This window comes from Emys orbicularis, chromosome 14, assembly GCF_028017835.1.
Source record: "Emys orbicularis isolate rEmyOrb1 chromosome 14, rEmyOrb1.hap1, whole genome shotgun sequence".
Lineage (NCBI taxonomy): Eukaryota > Metazoa > Chordata > Testudines > Emydidae > Emys > Emys orbicularis.
In genome coordinates, this window is record NC_088696.1 from 27,750,418 (window position 1) to 27,771,060 (window position 20,643).

The 20,643-nt window shown below is 42.3% G+C and overlaps 1 protein-coding gene across 1 annotated transcript in view; it reads left to right on the top strand.

Annotated features, from left to right (window-relative positions):
- The window catches only part of ADCY7 (adenylate cyclase 7), a 115,207-nt gene that overhangs the window by 53,703 nt on the left and 40,861 nt on the right, over positions 1 to 20,643 (top strand). The window contains exons 2-5 of the mRNA XM_065416347.1: positions 2,074 to 2,624; positions 3,809 to 4,018; positions 6,095 to 6,256; positions 15,796 to 15,945. Coding sequence (XP_065272419.1) covers positions 2,454 to 2,624; positions 3,809 to 4,018; positions 6,095 to 6,256; positions 15,796 to 15,945 — 693 coding nt within the window. The 5' untranslated portion in view covers positions 2,074 to 2,453. The remainder of the gene's footprint in view (positions 1 to 2,073; positions 2,625 to 3,808; positions 4,019 to 6,094; positions 6,257 to 15,795; positions 15,946 to 20,643) is intronic.

Sequence of the window (20,643 nt, forward strand, 5' to 3'; positions counted from 1 at the left end):
GCTTTTCGGCAAGTTTTCTTGTATCAGGCCATACCTTTTGGGAGAAAAGCCATGATTAGAACTCCATGGTGATGGTAATCTAACAGTAAGGAAGCTGTAATTATTTTATCAAGTCCTAATAAAACATTTTTTGAAATCCTGTTTTTCACACTTCACTGGCTCTTTTAAAAAAAGTCTCCCCTGTCATTGAATGAACTATATTCAAGCTGCTATTTGAAAATCATCAGTCATTACTAGTTAACAGTGTAACTTATCCCTTAATGTTCATTGTTACCTTAACATGGCGGTTGCCATAGAAATAGTATAAATTAGATTTGAAAGAACTAGGAGCTATAGTTTTTTGGTTTCTGTTTTTAATGGAGATATCCTATCTTCTAGAACTGGAAGGGACCTTGAAAGGTCATTGAGTCCAGCCCCCTGCTGTCACTAGTAGAACCGTGTACTGATTTTGCCCCAGATTCCTAAGTGGCCCCCTCAAGGATTGAATTCACAACCCTCGGTTTAGCAGGCCAATGCTCAAACCACTGAGCTATCCCTCTCCCCTGTGCTTTAAATATTAATGTAGTAGGTTTTGGTTTTGACAGTCTGTACTTTATTTTCCTATTTTATTTTTTGTTTCATATTTTTAAGGAGGTAAATTTAATTTAAAGAAAATTTAAATTAGGGTTTTTTTTAATTATGTTGCAAAATCAATGGAATGCCAACAAGATATTGTGAATAAAAATGAAATTGTCTGTATGTGTTGGGCCATATTGTACTGTCAGTTTTAGGCAGAAATTTCAATTGATTCAGGGGAGTTCTTCTTAAAAACTGATAATCTAGTATGGCCTGTTGCTTTTAACAAGAAGAAACAAAGCTTCTTCAGTCTGAGCAAACTATTACATATTTAAGGTTCCAGGGAATTTTGCCTGAGTAGGAATGCAGGATTGGATCCTTTAATTAGCAAGAACTGAAATCAGTTCTTAGCACTGATTAGGAAAATTTTAAAGTACTGATTTCAAATAACCACCACTGTTATATGTAGTTGCTTCCTCCACGAGCTGTTAAATCTATTTCACTGGGACTGCTAGAGGAGTAAGATATCACTTATTGTAAGGGTGGCAAAATCCAGCCCAAAGGGATTGTGTGTTTTACTTATTTGTGCTCTTTCTGCTATTTAAGTGACGGTACCGTGATTTATGCCCACATCTTTAAGTACATGTTATGCAGACTTGTAAAATAGGGCAACTCTCTGCAAAGAAATCATGAAAGTGTTTTGGGAAAATTAGTAATCTGATCCTTGGAAGGACCTGTTTTGTTAGTTTTGGGTGGGGAATAATAATTTGGGGTACAGAGGAGAATTCAGACATTGTTTTGGCTTTAAACAGCAAGTTTTTAAACATGAGTATATTATGTTTCTCATTTTTAGTATGACCAATACATGATTCTGTTATATAGTTAAAATCCTTCTGTAACTGAATATCAAAGTCAAATCTGTTAGCCTATCAAAATATTAAATATGCATGAGTAGTATTCCACTGCACTGCTCAATTTATTCTGCCTGTTTCAATCTCAGAAGGATTCTGCATGTCTATATGTACAGTCAGTTTCAAGATTAGGCTGGAATTAAGCTTTTATTAGAGGTGGGGGAGGGAGGTAGCAAACTTTTACATAGCGTTGGTCACCTCTCTTGCCATTTTTGATTGCTTGGACCATCTCCCCCTACCATTCGCAACTGTTTAATGTGCCTGTGGCAACTGCAGCAATTGCTCATGTGGGAATGTAACATTAGAAAAGTATTTAATATATTTTTTAGCTCTTTTAAGTGTTTCAATGGCTAGAAAAAGGTGAGCCAGCACAATATGTCCAGCTTTAGCAAGTGCTCCATGGATCACCGTTTGAGAACCACTGCTTTAGAGTTTATATGTTATGTTAAACAGAAAGTACTGTTATGCCTAATTCTCATGGCCAAGGAATATTTTTAGTTCCCTTGTTAAAGGTTATTTACAGTGAGGTTAAAGAATATACTTTTCTCAGACAAAAATGCATCCACTTAACTGAAGCCTTATTTTTAATCATGCTTTCTCTCCACAGAGTTTATCCCATGAAACAGCACTCGAAGGGAATTGCTGACAGCTTGTGGAACGGAGTTAAAGTGATTGTAGCAAAATAAAACCTCGACAGCAGCAGCACAAGTATCAATCAATCTAGAAAAAACTTGCATGGAGCTGTTGAAGAGTAGGATGTGGCTCTGCAGAGGAGGGCTCTTCCCTTTCATTTATATTGAGATCTGAACTTTATGCTCATGAGGAGAAGCGCAAGTGCAGAATGTGAGTCACTCAGTGTGATCAAGCAAGTCAGAACCAAGGGCTACCTTAGAAGACAGAAGTGCTCTTCAAAGAAGGATAGATTTATCTTTGCTTTGTTGTCATCACTGGGAACTGAGAGAGAAGTCAAAGCCAAACTGGAATAAAATGCCAGCTAAGGGAAAATACTTCTTTAATGAAAATGAAGACTGCAAGATAACAGATCCACTTTATGAGAAGTATCGCTACACGAGCCAGCAGCACCCGCTTCTTCTCCTGCTGCTCTTCATTGCAATTACTTTCTGTATTACGCTAATTATACTATTCTTTGTCATGCATGTGAGTATAACCAGGGTTCTCGGTTTGTACAGTACATTGTGTGAGGTAAGAAAGAACTTGTATCAAAGCTCACGAAACTCACTGGGCAAAAGTTTCATTGGGCTAGAATAGTGTAACCCTTACTTCAGGTTAGTGGTAGTTGTGTCCATGGGAGTTACCAGCATTTTGTGTGTGTGTAAATTCTAACTTCAGATTCAAGAATATGAATGTTTTTAAAAGTACAGCAAACTAAAAGGTGAAATAACATATGGGTTCCTTGGTTATGAATTCTTGTTATTGATTTTGTAGGCGGCAGTTTTTAGAGTTTAATTGTTTGGAAAAAACTATTATGGAAACTCCTTTGGGATGGAAACAGTAAAATTGTTAAGTTAGCCAGGAGTGGGATCACTTTGCTATGTGACAGATCCAGGTTTAGGGAATTACTGCTTGTGGGGGTTAGGAAAAATATATTGTGCCAAAATCTATATGTGAACAGGCTACCAGAATCATTTGTTGGCTAATTAAGGAAATAGACGTAGGGTTTGGAAGGAGTGTCTGCTTTTCTTAAATAGAACCAAAGAGTCAAATTCACAGGTGGTAAAAGGGAAAAGGAGCTGGTTGTAAAGATGGTGATAGAAGGGCTGGTAAATCCTCCCTGTCACTTTTTTACACTCCTCTTCAAGTGCAGGTTGAATCAGGTGTTCAGAACCGAGGACCTAGACCGTGTACCCATGATTTGTGGTACTTCTGGAGGGAAGTTGATCCTGAATTTTGCTAATCACACTCTCCCTCCCTTGTTGTTCTTACAAAGAACAGTAATAATGACTTAACAATTTTCTTTACTTTTAACATAATTTAATAGAAAAACTATGCTCTGCAAGTATTAGATATTAATAAAAAATGTTAGTGTAATGGATGGCATTCCCCAATATTAGCAGGTGAAATTGCATAAATAAGTTGGGGTGTTTTTTCTTTTAGTTTTAATAGGGAATTTCCTGTACCTGGGATTCTGAAAACATGCATGGTCCCACATATAACATGACAGAAAGTACATCTGCATAGACATTGCTGTAGGAATAGCTTTTTATCTCTAATGTAATATGGTGACATCATAGCTGCATGGGTGACATTAGACACACCATTAGGTTTTGCGCTTATTAAAAGGAAAGTTCAGTACTAATGTAACACTTTTGTTCTGCTTTTAGACGGAAACACGTCCTCATCTTGCTTTCATTATTACAGTATGTACTGCTCTTGTAATATTTGCAGTCATGTACTTGCTTGTGTGCATTGAATCCTTATTTCGGAGATGGCTGAAATTATTTGGGATTTTGATTTGGATCTGCTTCCTGACCATAGGATATGTGTCAGTTTTTGGAAGGGCAGATACCCTTTCATTCTATGCATGGGAACAGGTATGTATTTCCTGTTTGATGCACTTACATTTAGAAGTGGTAATCAGTATATATTTGTTCTTAAAATTGTAATGATATAATATTTATTCCATTAGTTTTAGGTTACTTCTTCCCCAAACCAGTTATATTGGATTATAGGATAACACTTTTTGTTAACTCTGTCTGTCCCTGATCCTGCAAAGACTTATGTGCATACACTGCTTAAAGTTCAGCATAGTCGCATTGACTTCACTGGGACTACTCCACACAGTGTGTAAAATTAAGCATGTGCCGAAGTCTTTGTAAGATCTTGGCCTTATGCTTTTAATTTAAATTACACAAATGAAAATGTATTACTTGTCATGAATGTACCTTAAAAGTAAATTATTTCTTTCATAATTCTCAGTGTTTTGATAGGTGCTGATTAGGATCCTGATTACAAAGTGGTGTTCAAGTAATTTTTTAAAGAACTCTATAGCTGGGTGTGCCTAGTGAAAGTGTTTTCAAATCAAGTAGAGAGGGTGAAGTGAACAATAAGAACTAATGACACATCCTGGCATTGCTGGGTACGGCTGGAGTTGATTACTTGGTATCTCTGACCAGAAAACTGACAGTTTAATGAAGCCAAAAAGTCATTATGAAGCCTGTAGGAAACTCCTCCTAAGCTCTGATAACATAAGCAGAACAGTTTTTAAGAAAAGAAAAATTACTTTTTATCTAATTATACTGACCCTTCCCATTCTGTCCATCCTTTTCTGAATAATGAAAATTAGAAATTATCTACTAGACAATCAGAATGGATTTCCACTATGAATGCTGTCCAGCACAGTGATATGTTGACTGCAGACTTCAGCTATTGCAGCTATACAACAGTTAAAGGTAGCAGCATGTATACTATAAAGCCATAGATCCCCAGGTTTATTGCTTCAATTTCCTCTGGTGAGACTTTGCCTTCAAAATCATTCTACTTAGTAGTGACATTTTAATACAAAATTTATGGGGGGTGGGGGTGGGGGGGAAATCTCACCTTAGACATAGGGAAAATGATGTTAGTTGTTCAGGGTGGTTGTTTTTTCCCTGGCTTTGCTTCTTTAAATGTTGCAAGACATAATGTGGGCTGATACCTTTGACTTTTTTTTTTTTTTTAATGTGAAGACCATATTATAGGAGGTCAGCTGGAACAGGATTTTTCTGCCTTTAACCTTCCGATGTGACTTTGGTCACAAGTGAAGCTTGTGTGTTTCCTTATCTGGTCTCCGTTTGTCCATGTTACAAAACCGTCATATGGTATTTAGAATTTGCCATGAGTGAGAATCTCCCCAAAGAAGGCTGATGTCTGGAAACAGCAGGAAGCTGGGGTTGAAATGAAGCGGGAGAGCTGAGTGGGCAGTCTTGCAGTGTGTCTGTCACAGTACTTGACTCAAGTATTATCAGGCCCCATATATGGGTACCATAGGCTACCACAGAAGTCCATAAATATGGATTTAATGGTAGACTTTAATAGCGCTTCCTGAACCATTATGCTTTAGCAGGCCAATGGACATTTGTAAACTCTTTAACTGTGCCTTCAAATGTATGTTTATATGCAGTAGTGATTACTCTGTTGTATCAACTCCATGAAGGATTATTTGGTTTTAGGGTCAATAAAATATCAAGCAAATAAACACATGCAAGCTGTTGATATTAACATTATAATAAGAACTTAAAGCACTTGCGAAATTTGAAATTAAAGGACATAGCTCCATCCTTGCTTTGGACTGTTCTTGGTACATAATTCAGATGCAAGTTGTGTCATGTCATGTCTGTGGTTATAATGTCTGCAGTATATCTGCTACTTTACCAAAGGAGAATGAGACAAATTAAGGGTCAAATGTCCTCTTTAAGCTACTGGTTTGGCTACATTCGTATTATAATTTTATCCAGTTTCCTCAAAGCTTTTATGAACACTACACTCCTTGTGATTTTAATTGTTCCATTGAAATGTCAATGCTAGAGGATGCAGCCTGAAGAAAAGTCAGAATGCTTGTTTTCCCCCTTGCTCTGCAGTGATTTTTGGCTGGCACCTAATAACAGATTTTTCCCTTTTTCTTTTTGAAGGTGCCATTCTTCCTGTTCATAATCTTCACAGTTTATACCATGTTACCCTTTGGGATGAGAGATGCTGTCATCATCAGCATCCTTTCTGCAGTGTCCCATATTGTAGCCCTAAGCATTGCAGTGACACTATATCCTGTACCAGGCCAAAAAATCACGTTTCAGGTAAGGAAATGCTATTTGTTAGAATATTCAAATGTCTTAGGCAGCATTTCCATTAGAGATGGGAACAAACTGCAAAGTTCAGATATGGATGCAAGCTTCCACATAGTTCAAGGGTTTGGGTCCACCTCGTACACAAGGAATTAACTTCGGTATAGCTATGTGAAAAAATCCACACCCCTCAGAGACAGAGCTATACTGATGTAACCCCTGGTGTAGACAGCGCTAGGTTGACAGAAGAATTCTTCCATTACCTAGCTGTCGCCTCTCAGGGCGGTGGATTACCTTCGGCACTGGGAGAAGCCCGCCTGATGGGGTAGGTTGTGCCTATACTGTAGAGCTACAGCAGTGGCGCTGTATCATTTTAAATGTAGACATGCCTTCCTTTGCACGCAAATGACACCCATTGGTAACTACTTACTTTTTATGTATGATACATATCTGTTTTCAACACAGATGAGGAGACAGAAAACGAAAGGGACAACAAATTTAAAAAAAAAATCTTGGGACAACATTAAGAATATAATTTTAAAAAATAATGAAAGGTATTTCTGTTAGCATTATGCTTTCCAGACTATTAAGAAAAAGCTTAATGTTTAAGGTGTCTTTGATCATAGACCCTCGGAGATAGGAAAAGTGTAACTTTATGTGCAGTTTAGTTGCATTCATTCCATGATTTTAGAAACTATGCTGCAGCCTTCATGGAGGATTTTACATTAAAAAACTCCTAGTTACTGGAGCATATTTAGTAGCAGAATAAGTCTATCAAATGAAATTCCCTTTTTGAATGAATGAAATGTTTTTATTAGTGACTGGAACAAATGCACTGGCGTCCCCTAAAACTGAATGCTATACCTTTTTGTGATAAAATTGTATCTAGGTCAGTGGTTCTCAAACTGTGGGTCGAGACCCCAAAGTCGGTCACGACCCTGTTTTAGTGGGGTCGCCAGGGGTGGCTTTAGACTTGCTGGGGCGGAAGCTGAAGCCTGAGCCCCACTGCTTAGGGCCGAAGCCCAAGGACTTCAGCCCTGGGTGATGGGGCTCAGGTTACAGGCCCTCCTGCCTGGGGCTGAAGCTCTTGGGTGTTGGCTTTGTCCCCCTGCCCGAGGTGGTGGGGCTTGGGCTTTGACGCTGCCCCCCGGGTGGCAGGGCATGGGCGGGCTCTGGCTTCATTCCCCCATCCTGAGGTCGTGTAGTAATTTTTGTTGTCAGAAAGGGGTCGCGGAGCAATGAAGTTTGAGAACCCCTGGTCTAGATCACTCTGCAAAAATGTGGAGTTCATGAATCACTGTATTCGTGTCCTCATGTTGCATGCTTCTCCAAAAAGGAATTGCAATTTGTTGAATAAACGTGTGACATATATTAGTCACATTACTTAATATACTTAAACTACTGGAAGTCACTCTGATACCATGGTGATGAATGCAGTATAAGAACAGTAGAATAGAATATTAGCACTCAAGACTACATGTGATTGGCTGTATAGTATAGAATACTATAGTATAGTAAGTGGCCCCATTTGACTATAAGACAAAAAATAGACCTGTAGCCAAAAGGTAGAACCGTGATTTCAAAAACTGATAATATTATGGTAAGTTTCATCCTGCAAATAACTTTTTTGTGTTTTTTATAAAGATAACTCGTGAAATTCTAGAATTTCCTGAGATATTTTCCATGAGAGAGCTAACTCATATAACAAATTAATATGAGAAGCAGTAAATTACTAGATGAAATAAGTATGTAGTAGTAAATATAAACAAGATATCAAATTATCCTCAGGTAATCTAACGTAGTTATACCATGGACATCTGTGATTTGCAGCTGTCCTTTTGGAGATCTTCTTTTAAGAACAATCTTTTTGTTTGCAGTCTGCCTTGGCTATGCTTATCAGTTTTTCCCTGTGATCTTGTCTCTTACAGCTGCAATATGTTTTCATGTATCATGTGTTTTGATTATGTTTTAATTTTCACAAACAAACATTGTTAGATTATAGTCTCTCCCCCCCCCACCCTCCATTGCTACTTTATGCAAATTTTCTTTTTGCCCCTTTTAATTTAATTTAATTTAAACTTGATTAGCACAGTTCAATACTAGCAGCTTTGTTAGGATTCTAAGCACATCATCCTTGTTTCATTATTGCATTTAAAAATAATTAGATCGTCTATTGCCTCTCACAGCAGGGGGAAACATTAATTATTGGTGGAATGACCTAATGCTGTAGCCTTTTGACTATTTTATTGTCAAAGGGACATCACCATTTAAGTTCAGCACGGCCATCCTCTATTGAAAAATAAATTAAGTCTTTATGGCGCTGCCATTGAGGATATTTTCAGTTACTAAGGGAAGGGATGGTCTGTTACTTCTAAAGGAAAAGTTTTTTGATTGGTATTTACTGTATTTTCTCCCCCTCCTGAAACACGCGAGCCTGGTGGGGATTTTGCATGAGTGACGGGGAGTGTAGGTCAGGCAAAGGCATTTTGGAAATTGATGAGCTCTTTTCGCTTAGAGCTAACAGTCATTTTACATGTCTTTGGGAACAATATGGGAAAACACTTACTACAGTTTCCTTCAAATTATTTGCCTTGTGAATGATGTGTGCTTTAGATATCAAGCTTGTTTACAAGAACATGCATCACGCATTATGAAACTGAATTGATGATACAAATATATTTCTTTCCATTTGTACTTTGTATGGTTAAATCACTATGTCAGTAATACTAGTGGCCTTCATTCAAGGACTTGAAGTGAATATAACTAATTTGGGCGCACCCTTATCAAACAGTGAAAACACCTATTAGTGCACTCCTTCCTGGCCACTTTCTTTCCATTTCAAAGCCATGAATCTACTGTCCTGTCACAGTTTTGGAACAAAGGTACTGAAATGTAGCCCTGCAGCTGCACATGATCACTCTACTGTAATTAAAGAGAATGCAAAACACAAACCTGAATTTGTTTCAACTTACTCAGGAGAAAGCAAGCGCTTAGCACTACTCCTTTCACTTACCAGGAGGAAGAGAAATCTTTTATAGTGTATTTTTGATTAAGTGTCAGAATAAAAGAGAGAGGGTGTGCATGTGTCTTGGAAGGTGAGGGAAAAGATGTGTGTTCCCTAAACTGCTGGGTTGGTGTGGGGGTGGTGGTGGAGGGGAGAGGTAGCAATCTGACAGTTCCTAACAGCATATGGTATGTACCAGCCCCACCTTGTCAGTGAGTTTCCACAATCATTTGCAGGCGCCGCCACCAGTCTATCCTTCCACTTTGAAAAAAAGATAAATAGCTAGAATAAGGAGGGCAAGCGCTGTGATTGAGGCTCTCTGCATATTTTATACATGCATGTCATGTCTCAGTAAATGAGGTAACTCATGACAACCTTTTTTCCTTCCCAGACAAATGCTTGTGGTAGAGTGAGGTCACTGCTCTTTCTAACATTTGATACTCATTCCATTGTTAGCAGCAGATCTGTTTTCAATACACTAATCACAGTCCAGGGCAGCTCCTGTGTATTAAAAGCTCCCATAGGAATGGAATCAGAGTCTAATCTAAATGACTTCACTAACTGTACTTGGCATACGTTTTCAGAAGTGGCTAGTGATTTCAGGTGTCTCAGGCCTTGTCTACACTTGAAATGCTACAGCGGCACTGCAGTGCTGCCCGGAACTCTGTAAATCCAGGCTGTTTCAGAGCAGGGATCGAAAGGCATTTGAGAGGCCCAGAACTCTTATGGAGAACAGCCTTCCAGCAACCTCTTCTCTATTATTTCAAGGGGAGTTTAGTGGCCCTGCAGACTGCAACTGTGGCAATGTTCATAGGGAGAGAGAGGATCTCTCAGGCAGGTCAGGAGGTTTACACTGAAGTGGAACAGTAATTACATGTTCATGTTTTGTTTTTTCTTTAAGTAGGAAGAATATCTTTGGGGAAGGGGGGAGGTTGTATACATGGAGGGTGGGCTCAGTGTTGGCCTAATGGGAGCAGTGTTAAGTCATGCTGCGTGCTTTTGAAAATCCTACTTATAATGGACTGGGGAGTGAAATAATGTAGCTTAATTGGTGTTTTACTTTGGGCTAGATTTCAGATTTTGAGACTGATGTACTAAAACCCAAGCACTTGTTTAAAACATTTCTAACATGATGCCCTACCCATACTCGATATATCAAACATTTTGAACCCAACATTTCTAATCGTTTTAGGATGAAAGCAAACAAACACCAAATACAATATTTTCATTTCCAGTGCAAGTAACCACAAAGTGACTTCACAGCAACTGGAGCTTTAATTCTCTTAACATTGCCCCTTTATGTGTATGTGTGTGTGTGTCGGGGGGGGGGGGGGGGGCGGCGGCTGGGGCTGTAGCTTTTAGCCTATTTTAGTATTGAAATGTTTGTAAAATTGTTGTTATAAATTGGAAATACTGGGTTATCATAGTACAGAGCATCCTTATTAATACAATTCTCTTATAGTCTCTGAAAGTTACTCTTCCTTTGTTCCTATCTGTGGGCCAGATCCTGCATGTTCTTACACAGTTAGTATTTATTATATGCACTGTGGTAGCACCTAGGAAGCCCCAGTCACGGACCAGAACCCAGTTGTGCTAGGCAATGTACAAAGTACAAAATTACGATCCCTGCCCCGAAGAGCTTCCTATTGAAGTAAGTGACTTCATGGGATTGCTTGTATGAGTAAGGGCTGCTCCCAGAGATTTGCAGGATCAGGCCCCATAGTATAATCCTATTTGGAAAGCATATAAAACTTGGCCTTTTTGTGATTTTAAAATGATTTGAGAGAAAGAGAGAGAGAATACTTCAGAGCTGCAACATTTGGGGGAGGGGCAAAGAGGGAGAATATATATATATGGTCCTGATACAACTGCCAAAGCCAAAACAAAAAAACACCTAATTCAGGTTTTGGCTTTATAGATGGATGTTCAGATTTTAAAATTAGCTCCAAGGAAAAAAATCTTGCCATAATAACCTGTGGGTATTGCCCTACTCCATACTCGATATATCAGTATTAAAAACAGACCTGCTAGAAAGAAGCAGAAGTTGGAAGGTACTCTTCCAGAAATATTAGCTGGCGTGGATGACACTGGATAGACCTGAGAAGTCTCATGTTTGGGATCTTTGCTACTTATCCCAGCGCCCTGTTTTCTATGAAGTGGAGGCCTCTGCTGCTCTACCTCTCCCCTACAAGGAGACATGAGGAAAAAAGTTACTGCTGCTTCACCGCCCTTACAAGGCCTCTCTGGGTTTTTTGGGTGATCCCACCCTTGAATAATTCCATGGCCAGCATCGGCTGCAGCCTGTAGCTTTCCCATGTTGTAGCAAAATAAAATAGACATGATTGATAGTGTGGCTGCTGCTCACACTTTTCTGAATAGCAGCAGTGGAAATTGACCAAACTTTGGTTAATTTCACAACCTTAAAGGCTAGACAATTTTAAAAAAACCAAAGATGCTTGCATTCTGCAAAAATGATTGCTGTAGCCCTATCTTTCTATTGCAAGCATGGAGTTTGGGGAGAACATTTCCCACTTGTCCTTGGTTAATGGATTTTTTTCAAGCCCGATCAGTTGGATTGCACCTGTCCAAGAGGCAAATGTGGTCCAGTTTCAACCTTATAGCTTGCCATCAAATGGATTCGTCTATTAGCTCCTGTTAGTTCAATATCCTCCTAGATAGGCCAGTTCCTCTTTGATCTTTAGATGTTACAATTGAAAGGTGTAATTGCCGTTTTCTTGAGTCATGGTACCTATTAATTCTTCTTCAAAATGCATCCACTTGACATGGTTAATTTTCTTTTATCAGTTATTAAATCCTGCCCCTTTCAAACAGGGTCTCTTGACCTTCAGATGTTTTGCCAAAATAAACTTACCTATGATTTCCTTTATTTTTTTCCTAGTAGCTCCATTCAGGTAAACACATAATTTTAAATTACTACCACTCTGGTATTGCTAAATGAGTTCAGGTAACACCTGTCCTAGAAAGGGCTCGTTGACATGCAAATAAAGTTCATGCTGGGAGACTGTGAAGTGCTCTTCGTTTATCGTTTGGAGTAGGATACAAAATTAGATGAGTACATATACTGAAAGGATTAAACCCGCTATAACCTGTCACATGAGCTGTGGTTACTTAGGGCGCAGCTACACTAGAGAGTTGTAAGCTGTCTGATGTAGCTGCTCTAAACTGACAGGAGAGAGCTTTCCCGTCGGCTTAACTACTCCAGCCCCCGCAAGCGCCAGTAGCTATGTTGGTGGGAGACGCTCTCCCACTGGCATAGCGCTGTCCACATCGGCGGTGATGTCGGCGTAACTTATGTAGCTCAGGGGGGTGATTTATTCTCCTCCCTGAGCGACATAAGTTATGCCGACATAAGTTGTAGTGTAGACGTAGGTGAAGGCATATCCTGGTATTGTGAGACTGATTCATTTGAGATGAAGAAATCAAGGCACGCATTTTCAGACATGTACACCGAAGTGTGACTGACAAGAGAGCCAGTAGCACTTTCTTGCCCTTCCCCCCCATATCTCTCCCTCCTAAACACTGTGAACAAACATGCTGTGTTGGATCAAAACTTGCCTACCTCCTGAGGTTTGGCTTTATTAACCAGGTAACTCGGTGGGGGGGGGGGGCTGCGAGGGGTATAGCCACCTCAAAATGTGCTTAGATCCCCTGTAGCCACCCTGTAGCAGCTCCCGCTCTCCCGCTGCCCAGCTCTGAAGGCAGAGCGGAGAGAGGTGGCTGCTGGCCTGGCGCCCAGCTCCAGCAGCAGAGGAGAAGAAAGCCTGGGCGGGGGGCTGGGGTACCTGAAAGCACCCCCGGCCCATGTCTCTGCCCTGGGCAGGTGGAGGGTCTAGGGTTCCCCATAATGGCCCAGACTGACCTGCTCCAGCCCGGACTCCTGGGCCCTGCCCCCAGAGGTTGCTGCTCCCTGAGGGCTTTGGTCCCCCAGCCTGGGCGGCTCTTGCTGGCTGCGAGCAGCTAGTGCCCCAACCAGCCAGGCCAGGGGGCAGGGCCATGGAGAAGGGAGGGGCCTCATGGCAAGGAGGGGAGAAGCCCACTCCATTTTGTGTCTGGTCCACCTGAGGCCCCGCATCAGGAAGTGGTTGGCGCCACCTCTGGGGTAACTCAAAATATAAAAACAAACTCCAGCCCAATCCCTCCCCCGAAACTTGGCTGTTTTTCCAAGGGTTCCTTTCAGACCCAGACCCTAGAGTCCTCTCTCAAAAGGGCGACTTCCACTTCTCGTCAATCAAAGGTGGAGCTAATGAGCCACGGCTGTCACAATGAGTCAGCAGCATTAGTCACTCCTTGTTTGAACACTTATCAGGTGCATTCACAGAAGGACCCAGCTACTCTGAACAGTTTCAGGTGTGTCCATGTCTGATGAATACATACATGTGTACTGTGGTAACTTGCATGTGCATACATGCATGTACTTCTGGCATAGGTATGTGCCCATGGAGTTTTCTATGCCTAAATCGTAGAGTCATAGTTGACAGCCAGAAGGGACCATCAGATCATCTAGTCCAGGGGTGGGCAAACTTTTTGGCCTGAGGGCCACATCGGGGAATAGAAATTTTATGGTGGGCCATGAATGCTCACAAAATTGGGGCTGCGATGTGGGAGGGGGTGAGGTCTCTGGTTGGGGGTGCGGGCTCTGAGGTGGGGCTGGGGATGAGGAGTGTTTGGGGTGCAGGAAGGTGCTCTGGGCTGGGACTGAAGGGAGAGAGCAGGAGGGGGATCAGGGCTGGGGCAGGGGGTTGGGCGTGGGGAGAGGCTCAAGGGTGCAGGCTCCGAACGTCGCTTACCTCAAGCGGCTCCCGGAAGCAGTGTCATGTCCCTTCTCCGGCTCCTACGTGGCCAGGCGGCTCTGCACGCTGCCCCATCCGCAGGCACCGCCCCTGCAGCTCCCATTGGAGTGCGTGGGAGCCGGAGCGGGGCCATGCTGCGGCTTCCAGGAGCCGCGTGGTGCGGCCTCGACTCTGCGCCCCGGATGGAGCATCGGAGTGGGGCCGAGCCGTGTGGTGCGGCCCCCGACCCAGCAGGAGCTCACAGGCCGGCTTAAAATGGCTCGCAGGCCGCAGTTTGCCCACCCCGATCTAGTCTGACCTCTTGTATATCACAGGTCACAAGCACTACCCAGCATTTGCACACTAAACCCAGCAACTGAAATGAGACCAAAGTATTACAGCCCGCAGGAGACTAAACTAGTATGTGCCACAGGGAGAGAATAGGAGTGACTGAGGTGCACTGAGAGCCCTGCAATGCCAGGGAAATGATTGAGATACACCCAGATCATGCTGGCAAGTGACCTGCACCCCCACACTACAGGGGAAGACCAAGATGCTGCAAGGTTACTACTGCCCGTCCGACCTCGGGGAAATTCCTTCCCAACCCCACATGTGGTGAACTGTGAGCATGTGAGCAAGAACCAGCCAGCCACGCAGCTGAGAGAGAGAATGCCCAGTGCCACCCTGGAGCCCGGGCTCGCTCTGCCTGATATCCCATCCCCAGTCAGGGCCATTGTTGATGCTTTAGAGGAAAGAGACAAACCCTTCCCCCCCCCCCCCCGCCAGAGTGCATTGTGGGTATAGGGAAATCCGTGCCTGATCCTTGCAGTGGTTAGCTGAAAATTTGAAGCATGAGCTTTTAGGAATATAAGATATAACCTGGAAGTGATCCCTAGGGCTGCCTGACCCCTACTATTCTGAGCAACCCTGCCCTACAGTTGCACTCAAAAATTTGTCCAGCTCTCTCACAACTAATGAAGTTAGCTCCCAAGCTGTTCCAGAACCTCTCACCTCTGATGATTAGAAACCTTCTATTTCCAGCCTGAATTTGTTCCTGGTCAGTTTATACTTGTTTGCTTCTCTGCTAACTTTGCCCTTTGGCTTAAATAGCTCTTCGCCCTCCCTGGTGGTTACCCCTGTGATGGACTTAGAGAGAGTAATCATATCCGCCTGTTAGCCATCTTTTTTGTGAAGTTAAAGAAGCTATAGTCTTCCAGTCTCCTTTGATAAAATAGGCCCTCCATTCCCCTGACCATCTTAGGAGTTCTTCTCTGCATTTGTCGAGTCTTTAACATGGGTGATCAGAATTGTACACATTCTAGTATTCTAAATGAAGTCTTATCAGTGCCTTGTATAATGGCATTAAATACCTCTCTCTCTACTGGAAATGCCTTGCCTGGCACATCCTAGGATCAGATATGCCCTTTTCACAGCTTCATCATATTGGGAACACGTGCCCCAATGGCAGGCACATGTCTGCAAACATGGGCCTTAACTTATGTGACTGAATCCCTCTTGTGTTTTAATGGACTAACATGAGTGAGTTAAATAGAAGCACGCATGTTATTGAGTTAGCGTCTGTTTAACACACACACAAGTTGGCTAACCCAAAGTTTGGTGGTGGTTTGCTTGTGTGAAAGGATGGGGAAAACTTGAGCTTTTTCTTATGTTCTGGACAAAAAACATTTTAAGTGACTTCAGTATAGAATATGAATCAAACTCTTCTGCAGCACTTGAATATTTTTCTTCTCTTGCAGTTACTTGCCAATGCTGTAATTTTTCTTTGTGGTAACCTGATGGGTGCATTTCACAAGCATCGGATGCAAGATGCTTCATGGGATTTGTACAGATACACTTTAAAGTGCATTCAAGTCCGAATGAAACTGAAGATTGAAAAGAGGCAACAAGTGAGTAAAAGCCTCTATTACATGAGTTATGTGTTTTCTTTTGGGCGATGTGTGTCTTTTTTTCTAAGTTTGTGACTAATGCACACTGAAAGGCTTGATCTAATTCCTATGAAAACCACCTAATGTCAAAAACAACTGTGCTATTGACAATAGAGAGGAGAAATTAAAGGGAGAAAGCTTCTTTATGTGTGGTTTGTCTTAGTAAAAAACTTAGAAAAAATGACAAATCTGTACAGTACTAGACATAGTATTGGAAACCAGAAGTTGATTATCAATCATTTACCTATTTTCCTAAAATAGTAAAATGTAAAATAATCTCAGGAATTTCAGAAAAAAAGTAATTCTTAGTCTTCAGATTTGTATTGATGAGAAATCTTTTTAATTAAATTCAGCAACAATCCTGCCTTCTTTATGCACATGTTGGATGTTTGAAATTCTGTAATCTTATTCTTTCCTGGAAGAGCACTTGCAAGATGTTCATCTTCTGCTAATGCAGAGACAGATAGAAATATATTTTTAAAGTAGCCAACCAAGTAAATAAAATGTTTGCAGTATTATATAAAATAAATACACTGACAACATTTTGTAAGTGCCAAATAATTACTTGGTTTGGCATTGATAGTTAGAAGTGAATAACGTTAAACACTCTGAAACCTTGACATTCATACTGATGTAAGATGTAATTTTGTATAGTTCAGTCGTAAGCTAGCATTGATGGCTAGTTACTGTAAAGATCTAATAGCAGGAGCAACCCCTCATGGTAGGCAGAGAAAAATTTTTCTACCTGGGTTTGGTGTTTTTCTACCTTGATCAGCTGCTATAAAGGCTCTTCTGTTCCTACCTCTGCATGCCCATTTTACTTACCCAGATTCAGCTGTTGCAGTCTCCTCTGGCTGCTTCACCAAGCAAAGACCATTATTGCCAGACTGTTAGTCTTATACATAGTGCACTTTCTTTTCCCCTCTTGTAGGCTGCTTAACAATGTTTTTGTGTTTGTTGCATATACAGTGAGGCCAATCCTGAAAACATTGATCCAAAGAGGGCTCACTGCTGTCTCATTTTTAACAAAACACACCCGAGTGGTATTTTTGCAAACAGTGTTTCATGATAAAATGAGGGTTTGGAAATTGCAGATGGGGGAAGAAGAAGAAAACCCTTTGAAATTTTATAGCAATGGTTGGATTGTAGGGGTATTTCTTTAAATGCTTGTGGGAACAAATGATCTAGAAACATGGGTTTTCCTCCTGGGAGTTGCAGACAGTTATCTTGAGGTCACAACTATCCTGCCTTTCCCATATTGCTAAGTGGAAGGGAATGTCCCAGTATGGAAAAGATTGAGAACTGCTGATCTAGAATGCTGCATGTGTATCTCAGCTCATAAATTGTGAGCTAAAAGGAGAAGGCTGAAAAGACTGAGTTGGCTGAATTGGAAAGAAGATGACACCACATTACTAGTGTCCAGTCTGCCCTCTATTGCCTGTCTTACCAGATGAGATAACAAAGCCCTAAAAAAAAAATAAAAAAATCTTGATATGAATGCTAATTTTTTTCACAGATAGCCGCTAGGGAAGCATCTAATCAGCTTGCACTAGTATCAAGCTTTCCGTAACCCCCTTGACTGATCCTCCTATAGTAACTTGCATTTTTCTTCTTTTTTTTTTTGTCCTGGCGCCCTACTTGAAAGCCAGCTGTCTTGCAGCCTACATATAGTTTTCCTTGCCACCTACATTGTTTGTCAGACTCCCAGCTTTCCATTTTCCTTTCCCCACCAACCAGGAAGATGTGAGAAGGGCAATTTAATTTCTGAACAAATAACACCGACCAGTAAAGTCACATTATCTCACACTAAAGAACTATTCTGTCATGTTCAGCAGGGCTCTGTTGTCACCCTAATTGTTCATTAACCTCAAGGCTCTTAAAATACCAGGGAAGGGGAGGGAGACTGACTTCTTTTTCCTTGGGGAGGCAGTGGAATGTAGGTTTCTCCATAACAAGATCAAACCATATTTCTGTCTAATCCTCCTGCACAGCAGGAGGAAGAGGAGTTCTTGATGCTTCAGAAATAAGGCGACCTTTCCCCCCCACCCATACTCACGACATATACATAACTAATTATGCAATGTTGTACGTGAGAGAGAGAAAATCCTGCTCCCTGCACAGGCTACAGATTGGTACCTAGAACCATTTGTCAGCCTCCTAAACTCACGCTGCTGTGGCTTTCCATCGTCTGCTGTATTTTCTCATTTTTAAAAGGAAATCAATATTTTATTGAAATTCGACTATATTTTCAAAGTGATGGGGTGTGGTAAGAATTCCTGGCTATCGACCGTAGTCTACCAGGCCAAGGAGGCTAACTTAAATCCATCCTTTAATTGCTTCAGCAAAGGGATTTCTGCAGTCTGTGGAGAAGAATGTTGGATCAGTTCTGAGTGTGCTCATTCTTTGAAGGATCTTATGATCCTTTTTATTCCAGGTAAGTTCTTCAGAGTATTGTTGGTTTCATTCCTCTGAGGGGAGCAGCAGATGACTCGAAAGCACGGATACTCCTGCTTTTCTTTTATTCTTGTCCATGGACACTTCTTCCCTGGTCAGAGGTGTAATTTCATTACCATGTGTTTGTTTGGGCACATGAGACAAAGCTTTATTGATCTCCGATTAGCCGAGCAACATTAGTAATTTCTGAGGAAAGGATTCCATCCTTGCCAAAATTAAAAGGCTCTACCTCAATAGCCTTGAGTAACTTGGCTCTTTTAAGTTACATTAGCATTTTGGCAATAGAGTTTTCTATTTAAAGTCTCCTATCCAGTATTTGAATTAATCAAATGCTTCCTCTAGCAAGGAAGGCAATTAAATTCTTCACATCATGCGCTGAGAATTCAGGTGGTTTGAATATTTTAAAGTCTATTACCTCTACAGAGTGAGCTTTTGAGTCTGACCTTCTATCAAACGATGCTGGAAGCCTGCTGAGAAGAGGGAGACTGCAAAGAAATGGAGAGAAGAATGTTTGTTTCACACTGACTCTGCTTTAGACCCTATTTAGTCTGTCTCGAGTGTATGCCTCATGTGATAGGCCTGGCTTCCTGCATCTCACTCTGGGCGGAGCCATGTGGTTCCACCACTCTGGGACTGGATCTCTGGGCTGCAGCCCCTATGCCCCACTTCCCAACTGTATTAACCCAACACTGTAAGGATTTGCGGGTCTAGACTCCAGGGTTGTGGGGTCCTGGGCAACTGATGACTCCACTGGAGAGCCAGGCAGAGCAGCATCCAAAAATTACTGCAAGGTTAGGCACAGCAGGAAGTACTGCCTAAAGAGACAAGAGCGACAGAACCCTGCAGCTGCCTGATTGGTCAACACCAACTATTTAAACAAGAAATCTGCCCTAGGGAACCATCTGAGCAACAATGCAGACTCCGGCTTCCTACTGCTAAAGACCTCTCCTTTTGCCCCATTGTGCTCCCAACTCCTGCCTTTTACCCTGGCCCAGCTTGACCTTAGCACCTGACTCAGCTTGGTAACTAGTCGGACTCCTGCTTTGGACCCCATACTGCTTTGAAAGTCAGTACCCATTTCCTGACTCAGCTTGGTAACTAGTCTCGACTCTGGCCCAGTGGACGCTACTGGGTCAGCCACCAAACAAGCCCAACTGTGAGCGGTACCTGTAAGACATCTTCCTCCAGAAGCCTGTGAAGCACAGCGCAGACTCACCCCTGCGGCGCCTCCTATTGGTCGTCCTCAGGAATTAGCTCTTTGACCCAGGAGCGCCCTCTGCAGGCCAGTGATCCGCTTGCCGTTGGCCCCCATGTCCCTCCCAGGACCCCGGTGCCCTTGTCTTGGGTGCTGCCCCACTGGCAGTACCCCACTTTCTCTGGGTTTCACCACCCACTATCCCCACTTCGCCTCAGTTTTGGCTACTGCCCAGTCTCCATCTAGCCCCCGTTCACTGGGGCAGACTGCAGTTTCAGCCACTCATCATAGGCAAAGGGGTTGGACTGGCTGCCTTTACCCACCCTCAGGCTGCCCCTCTGCAAGCCCAATACCTAGGTGGGCCTAAGACTAGGCCCTGCAGCCTGTGGAGTTGCTGGCCTAGGGCTTCCCAGCTCCTAAGGCCTTTCTCCAGCCCTGCCTCACTCTAGGTCCCCAGGTGAGTTCCCCAGCAGCCAGGCCTGTATCCCTCTCCAGTCAGAGAGAGACTCTGTCTGCTTGAGCTCCTGGCTCAAGCCTTTATAGGGCCAGCTGGGCCCTGATTGGGGCGTGGCCCCAGCTGAGCCGGTTTCCTCCCAATCAGCCCAGGCATCTTGTCCTTCCACAGCCCTCCTCCAGGGCTGTTTTAAACCCCTCAGGGCAGGAGTGGGTGACCACCCCGCTACAGCCTGTGACAGAATAAGTTTGCAGTGACACAGAAACAGCTTCCTCAAAACAAAGCATTTGTTCACCCAAAGGTACAAAGCATACAGAACAAATGTATAAAACAAAAAAGACCTATACATGCATATCCCCTTACTTACCCTGAATTTTTCCTTGCTAGCTTTGGTAAGCTCCATTTAGTCCAGTTACCTCCATCTCTGAGTTAGGAAAAACAGACAGCTTGCTGCTGTTTGTGTCTCTTTCTGTCAGTATGTGTCTCTGTCAGCATGTTGATGGCTCACTCAACCCTCCTTCCTGTGTAGGCCAGCATCTTTAAGGTTTTAGAATAC